Here is a 7,777-nt window from a genome sequence, read left to right on the forward strand (position 1 = left end):
GCATACAAACAGGTAGAAAATGCATATGATGAATGCCTTCCCTACTGGCTGTGATATCACATTGTCGGTTTAACTGCCAACCCGACACATCTCCATGGAGACATCGCCCTTCGGATTACTCATGTGGGAACCCTCGAGATATAGTACCCGGATCACTGTCCAGGTACCGGCGCCTGCACGCTCTATAGGTCTGAACAGATGCGACCGGGATACTCTTGCCACAGACCTCACATCTCTAAGCAAGCGGGACGTACCACCGCCCTTACACCGCCGCTGCTACCTCGACAGGCAGGATCCAACCGCCGTCCCTGCCGGGCGCATAGCGTCTCATATTCTCAGTAAAAATAATATTTCAGTGGTTTTTAGAAAACATTTTCAGTATACAGAGATCCATCGTCTCAATCCGAGTCCTCGACTCCTCTCAACCACTGTCCCTTTCATAACTCAATTTTCCAATGTCAAAGGTTCATCATTCTGTATCTAATATATCACTCATCCTCCACCCAATGTCAAATCATTCTCAGCACGCCAGAAACCTAGACCTCCATTTTCTAATTTATCTTAAAACCGTGTTCTAGAAACCTTAGGTTACATCCCCTGTTCCAATACTCAAAGTTAAGCTCATAAGTTTTAAAATGGTGTTTTAGAAGCTTACAACCATGTTGGGAAGGAAGAATAGTTGAAAACAATTAAAATTTTGAGAAACAGGATATGTGAGGCCGCACAAGGGTCTGTGTGTGCGCACACTCCTGAGAGTTTTGAAATGTGTGCGTACGCACAGGGGTGTGCGTACGCACAGGTGTAAATTTTAAAAGGATCTGTGCACTCGCACAACCTGTGCCAGCGCCCCCAATAGACTGACCTTCCCGACGTGTGCGTCCGCACAGGTTGAAGTTTTTCCATAGATGTGTGCGCGCACAAGCTGTGCTGGTGCTGCGAACAAAATGCACTTCCCTGCCTGTGCATGTGTACTGGTGTGTGCATCCGCATAGGTCGACATACTGGCAGGGGTGTGCGCCCGCACACATCAGCAAATCTCGAAATTCTGCAACTTTGCAGAATTTCAGATTTTTAACAGCAACTTTGAAGGATCATAACTCCCCCTACAAAATTCCAATTTTCACAAATTTTCTATCAATTTAAAGAGTTTTAATAGATCTTTAATCATAAATAAATTTCAATCAATTTCGAAAACCGAGGAAAAAGTTATGATCCTACAAAGTTCATCAAAAACTTAATTTTACCAAACTTCATAACTTGCACAATTTATTATCATACACATTCCAACCTTTACCATACCATTCCAAAACTCCATTTTTCATCAAAATGTACCTATTGTATCATAATACACCAACCTTACCATATTCTCCTTCTCATTTCCTTATTTTCACTTCCAACATCAACCATATAACACTTATGATCAAAATCACCATCACACTCACCATTTCATAAATCATCATACTACAATTATCATAAAGAACCAACTTCCAATCCATACAATCATTCAATAACATCATATCATTAAAATTCATCACAATCAACCCAACATTCATCAATTTATCAACATTTAACACACCAACCATCATTTTAGTTCAACCTATCTTATTGGTCACTAGCTTATGTGTCCATGAATATTATATACTACATAGAGAAAACGGAAACCATACCTTGACCGATTCCCTTTATGCACCCAAATTCTAACTTAGCACAAGTAATCTTCCAATCACAAACCAAGCTTTCAAATCCACTCCAATAAGCACAATTAGTTCCAAGAGCTCCCAAAGCCACAATAATCAAGCTATATACATATAAATCACCTCAAATCAACCGAGGGTTCCAATTAAACATAATTTTCCAAGGGTTTAGTGGCTCTTACCTCCTCCAACAGTTTTTCTAGCAAGAATCCAAGGCTAAGCAAGGATTAGAGCAAACCTAAACACCAAGAATCACAAAAACTCATTTAATCAAAAACCCTATATACCCGAAATTTTGAGGAGAGAAACTGAGAGAGATTTGAGCTTTCCTTACCATTTTCTTATATGGAATGTGTAGAGCTTTTCGCAAGGAACGCGTAGCTACTGACGGCACGCAAATTGGAGCTTTCTAGCTCAAGATATGAGCTTTGGAAGAAGATGATGAATAGTAACCAAAGGGTTTCTTCTTCCTCTCCCATTCAGCATGAGTGTTGTGTTTATGTGTGTGTGTGCTGATTTGGTTCATTTAATGAGCCTTTTATCTATTGGGCTTGGGCCCAACTTGGGTCCTGTCTAACCTGTTAGCGTTTTTAGCCTGTTTGGCCCAAATTCGGGCAAAACCTTTAAAATTAACGCCCGGTTTTCCATTTCTAACATTTTTCTAAGGTTTTCGCCGGTTTTCACTTTTCTCATGCGGTACCGGGCTGACTTGAACTGGTTCAACTGTCAGTTCGCGGTTTTTCATGGTTTTTTGCAGAAAGCACATTTTCTGACTTAGAAAAACCTACTGAGTCCGAAAATCACCTTTAAATCCTCAAATTCTCACTCTAACTTTTCGGAATCTAATTTGGTCAATTAATCACTTAATTAACCGTTTGATTAGTTACGGTTCTTACATTCTTCCCACCAAATAAGAAATTTTTCCCTCAAAATTTGAATTACCTGAGAAAAGTTTGTGAAAATCCTTCCGCATTTCAGACTCCAATTCCCCAGTGTGTTCTTCTACTCTGGCTCGCTCCCAAGAAACTTTAACCAATGAGACTTCCTTTCCTCGCAGCTTCTTTACACTAGTGTCATCGATTCTCACTGGCATTCGTTAAGTTCTCCTTTAACTCAACCGACTCAGGCTCCAACACATGAGCCGCATCCGACGTGTACTTACGGAGCTGTGACACGTGGAATACGTCATGCAAGTTAGACAGATGAGGTGGCAAAGCGACTTGATACGCCACCGGCCCAAATCTCTTTAGAATCTCAAATGGTTCTATGTATCTTGGATTCAACTTCTTGGTCTTGATTGCTCTTCCAATCCCAGTTGTCAGTGTAACCTTAAGGAATACATGTTCTCCTACTTCAAACTCTAACGGTTTCCTTCTCTGATCCGCATAACTCTTTTGTCGACTTTGAGCAGTCAAAATCCTTTCTCGTATTCTCTTAATCTTCTTAGTAGTCTCTGCTACCACATCTGGGCCCAATACACTTGCTTCACCAGATTCATACCAACAAGTGGAGACTGGCACTTCCATCCATACAAAGCCTCATACGGAGCCATCCCAATGCTCGCATGAAAACTGTTGTTATATGCAAACTCCACCAACAGCATGTAACGATCCCAACTACTGGGTTGATCCAAAACATATGCTCTTAGCATATCTTCCAACGTCTGAATAGTCCTTTCTGATTGTCCATCTGTCTGCGGATGATATGTGGTACTAAGACATAGCTTCGTACCGAAAGCTCTTTGGAAAGCTCCCCAAAACCTTGAGGTGAATCGGGGGTCACGATCTGATATTATGCTTGACGGCACACCATGTAATCTTACTATATCCTTGATGTACAATCTTGCTAAATCTTCCATAGAATAGTTCACTCGAATAGGCAGAAAATGAGCGCATTTGGTTAAACGATCCACGATCACCCAAATCGCATCAAATTCCGACCTAGTCCTTGGTAAACCGGTCACAAAATTCATAGCAATTCTTTCCCACTTTCACTGAGGAATCTCAAGTGGTTGTAGCATTCCTGACGGTTTTTGGTGCTCTATCTTTACCTTCTGGTAAGTCAAACATTTGGATACTACTGTTGCTATATCACCCTTCATCCCCGGCCACCAGAACATTTTCTTTAAATTATAATACATCTTCGTGCTTCCGGGATGAATGGAAAACCCACTATTGTGAGCCTCCGACAATAAATCTTGTCTCAAACTCCCAACATCCGGTATGCAAATTCTTCTCTTGTATCTCCATAACCCTTCATCATCCTTAGTGAATTCTTCACGCCTCTTATCACCAACTGGTTGGAACAATTATTGAAGATTCTGCTCATCTTGCTGAGCCCTTTGTATTTTTGATTTAAACGTGCTTGAGATTTATAGCTGGTTCAAACAAGCTCTTCTGGAAACTTCACCAATATCCAGCTTAAGATCCACGAACTTATCTACTAGCTCCTCTTCCTTAATCCTCATCCAAGAAATTGTTAAAGATTTCTGACTCAGAGCATCTGCTACTACGTTAGCCTTTCCAGGGTACTCGAAATCATAATCCTTAAGCAACTCCATCCACCTTCTCTGGCGCATATTTAGCTTATTCTGATCAAAGATATACTTGAGACTCTTATGATCAGAAAAGACGCTAAACCTTACTCCGTACAAGTGGTGTCTCCAAATCTTCAATGCAAACACAATCGCCGCTAATTCCAAGTCATGAGTGGGGTAATTTATCTCATGCGGTCTCAGCTAACACGATGCGTAAGCCACCACGTTTCGGTGTTGCATCAACACGCAACCCAAACCCTTCAAGGAAGCGTCACAGTACACTTCAAACGGTTCATGCGGTTCCGGCAAGATCAAAACAGGTGCTGAAGTTAATCTCTGCTTTAAAGTCTGAAAACTCTCTTCACACTCTGATGTCCACACGAATGGCACTTCTTTCCTTGTCAGCTTTGTCATTGGTAGCGTAATCCGGGAAAATCCTTCGATAAATCTCCGGTAATATCCGGCTAAACCCAAAAAGCTCCTGACTTCCGTCATAGTCATCGGTCTTTTCCATTCCATCACCGCTTCTACCTTAGAAGAAGGATCTACAGCTATTCCTCCTTTACTCACCACGTGGCCTAAGAACTTTACTTCCTCCTTCCAGAACTCGTACTTTGACAACTTAGCATACAACTTCTGCTCCTTCAGAATTTGCAACACAATCCTCAAGTGCTCCTCATGCTCTTTCACCATTTTAGAATAAACTAAGATATCATCTATGAAAACCACCGCAAATTTGTCCAAAAAGGGACGAAAGACTCTGTTCATGTAATCCATGAAAACAGCAGGTGCATTCGTTAACCCAAAGGACATTACCACAAACTCGTAGTGTCCATAGCGTGTCCTAAACGCAGTCTTAGGAATATCATCCTCCTTCACCCTTATCTGATGGTAACCAGATCTCAAATCAATCTTGGAAAACACTCCAGCTCCTTGCAATTGATCCATTAAGTCATCTATCCTTGGTAGCGGATACTTATTCTTCACAGTCACTTTATTCAACTGTCTATAATCTACACACAAACGCATTCCTCCATCTTTCTTCTTCACCAATAAAACTGGCGCTCCCCACGGTGATACACTCGGCCGAATGAACCCCTTGTTCAAAATCTCTTCCAACTGAGTCTTTAACTCTGCCAGCTCTATCGAAGCCATTCTATACGGTGCAATCGACACTGGTCCAGCTCCTGGCACCAATTCGATCTCAAATTCAATTTTCCTTTGAGGTGGAAACTCAGGGATATCTTCCGGGAACACTTCTGGAAAATCTCTAACTACCGGTATCTTATCTAAGTTCTGGGCATCACCCAACGCATTCACAGCAAACAGAATATAACCCTGACACTCCTCCCCTCTACAATACACCATTACAGAGTTCAAGCAATACCCTGTAGCTACCACTGCTCCATTTTCTCCTTCCGGCATAAACCGAATTGTCCGTTCAAAACAATCCAACAAAACCCGATTCTTTGACAACCAATCAAACCCCAAAATCATTTCAAGTCCCACCATTGGTAAACAGATCAAATCATCCACAAAATATCTATTCTCAAGCTTGAAACCTACTTGTCTACAACTTGACCTAGTCATAACTGTTTGATGCGGAGTATGTACATGCAGATCAAAAGGTAACTCTGACACTTTCAAGCCTAATTCCTCAACTTTAGCAAATGAAATAAACGAATGCGAAGCTCCAGTATCATATAATGCAACTAAGGATTTATTACCAACTAGACATATAGCTCTCATCAACGGATCCGCCTTAGAAGCATCCTTGGCATTCACAGCAAAGACTCGACCTTGATGCTGATTCTGGCCCGCATTCTGATTCCTCCCACGAGGGCAGTCCTTTGCAATGTGGCCAGGCAACCCACAGTTGAAGCACTCACCTATACCAATCTTGCATGAGTCATAAGCGTGAAAATATTCACAACCATTACAAGCAAAATCCGGAGAACTCTTACTCTGATTTCCTCTTCCCCTAGCATACTGAAACTGATTCTGATTGTTCTTTCTGAAGCCCCCTTGGCCTTGAGGTGCATATCCTCCTCTCTTGAAACTTTGTCCTCTCAGATGGAAGTACTTGCTACGCCCACGACTAGAACTCCCTTCATGAGTGTCCTTAGATGCCACCACGGTCTTGGCATATTCTTCCACTACTCTAGCCTTATTCACTAAGTCAGAAAAGACACGGATCTCCATAGGTGCCACAGCAGTCATAATGTTGTCCTTCAAACCCCTCTGATACTTAACGCAGCTCCAGCTCTCGTAAGTCTCCGAGTCACCCTGACACACCCGAGAAAACCTACAAAGCTCTTCGAACTTGTTAGTGTACTCTGCCACAGACATGGAACCTTGCTTCAGCTGCATTAGCTCCATATCCTTCGCTTCCCTTGCAGACTCAGGGAAGTATTTTTTGTAGAAAGCCATTTGGAACACCTCCCATGGAATGTCGGCATTCTGAAGCTGTAGCAAACGACACTCAGCTTGCCACCAGGGTTGGGATTCTCCCGCTAGCTGATAAGCGGCAAACTCTACATATTGATTGAGTGGAACATGCTGCGCCTGTAAAGCACGCTCTATAGCCTGGAACCAGTGGTCCGCTTTAACAGGATTTGTGGATCCTTGGAAAGTTGGTAGATGAACCTTGAGAAACGTTACCAAGGTCATCGAAACTCCTCCCGTGTTATCGCCATTACCCTCAGTATTATCATTGGCATTCCCTTCGCCATTCCCATTCCCAGCCGGTTAGCCCAATCTCTGCACTGCTTGCAAAGTCGCAGCAGCATTCGCTTCCATGGTGTTTGCTAAGTTAGCCATGGCTGCCATGAACTCGGCATGGTTATCAGTTGGTTGCTCATTCCTACTCTCTTGCGTACGTGTTCGACCTCGCCTGCGAGTGGCCATGTAGGGTTCTTGTCTACACCAAACAATCTATATCAAGGTGATCAGTCTCAATATCAAAAGCCTAGTACTTCAATTATCCCAAACAGGCACTCACAAACAAGCATGCTATGTATATATCAAGTAGATAACCTAATAGCATCAAAGAAAAGACACACAGAGTATGCAACGAAGCACAATCGGTCCATCCCTCAGGCTCACGAGGACGAACCGCTCTGATACCACTAAATGTAACACCCTAATTAGCCTAAGCCTTACCTCGCGTCGTAAAGCAAAGGTTAACTAGAGAGTACGATAGTTCTACATCTCATACGTATAACATAGAAGAATAATATAATATCTAGAAGCCCGATGAAAGATATAGCTCAAATATTGGATTTGAAAAGTGCAAAGCGTACTATCATAAGGCATAAGAAACAGAAGTGATATAAACAAGGTAATAGTATAATAATATAATATCATAAGAAACTAGCCTCGACTCGCAGAGTTTAAGCCGGCTAACCATATACAGACCATATAGAAACCTGACGGTTTAAAAAAATAGCTTATATAAGTTTTTTTCTCATAATACAAGCCTCTAGGCTAAACAAAATACAAAAGAGAGATGTATAAATAGATAACCAAAAAGACTCCAAAATAATCC

General features: G+C 42.0%; 2 protein-coding genes across 2 annotated transcripts; both read right to left on the minus strand.

Annotated features, from left to right (window-relative positions):
* Window positions 1–4,431: 4,431 nt before the first annotated feature.
* Window positions 4,432–4,923, minus strand: LOC140177654 (uncharacterized mitochondrial protein AtMg00860-like). The gene has a single exon (XM_072210800.1). It carries the CDS (start codon window positions 4,921–4,923, stop codon window positions 4,432–4,434), a length of 492 nt encoding a protein of 163 aa, XP_072066901.1.
* Window positions 4,924–4,934: 11 nt separating this feature from the next.
* On the minus strand, window positions 4,935–6,900 carry LOC112735161 (uncharacterized). The gene is made up of 4 exons (XM_072210801.1): window positions 5,958–6,900; window positions 5,224–5,792; window positions 5,047–5,115; window positions 4,935–4,946 (listed from the first exon to the last, which is right to left on the minus strand). Exons 1-4 carry the CDS (start codon window positions 6,898–6,900, stop codon window positions 4,935–4,937), a joined length of 1,593 nt encoding a protein of 530 aa, XP_072066902.1.
* Window positions 6,901–7,777: the final 877 nt, after the last annotated feature.

This window comes from Arachis hypogaea, chromosome 13, assembly GCF_003086295.3.
Source record: "Arachis hypogaea cultivar Tifrunner chromosome 13, arahy.Tifrunner.gnm2.J5K5, whole genome shotgun sequence".
Taxonomy (NCBI): domain Eukaryota; kingdom Viridiplantae; phylum Streptophyta; class Magnoliopsida; order Fabales; family Fabaceae; genus Arachis; species Arachis hypogaea.

Excerpts from the sequence above, each read along its gene's own strand:
- LOC140177654 (XM_072210800.1), bottom strand. The coding sequence starts at position 4,923 with ATGGTGAAAGAGCATGAGGAGCACTTGAGGATTGTGTTGCAAATTCTG.
- LOC112735161 (XM_072210801.1), bottom strand. The coding sequence starts at position 6,900 with ATGACCTTGGTAACGTTTCTCAAGGTTCATCTACCAACTTTCCAAGGA. Across the intron at positions 5,793-5,957 it reads GAGAGCTATATGTCTAGTTG|GTTTCAAGCTTGAGAATAGA; the intron begins GTAATAAATCCT and ends GTAGACAAGTAG. Across the intron at positions 5,116-5,223 it reads ATTATAGACAGTTGAATAAA|ATAAGGGTGAAGGAGGATGA; the intron begins GTGACTGTGAAG and ends GGTTACCATCAG.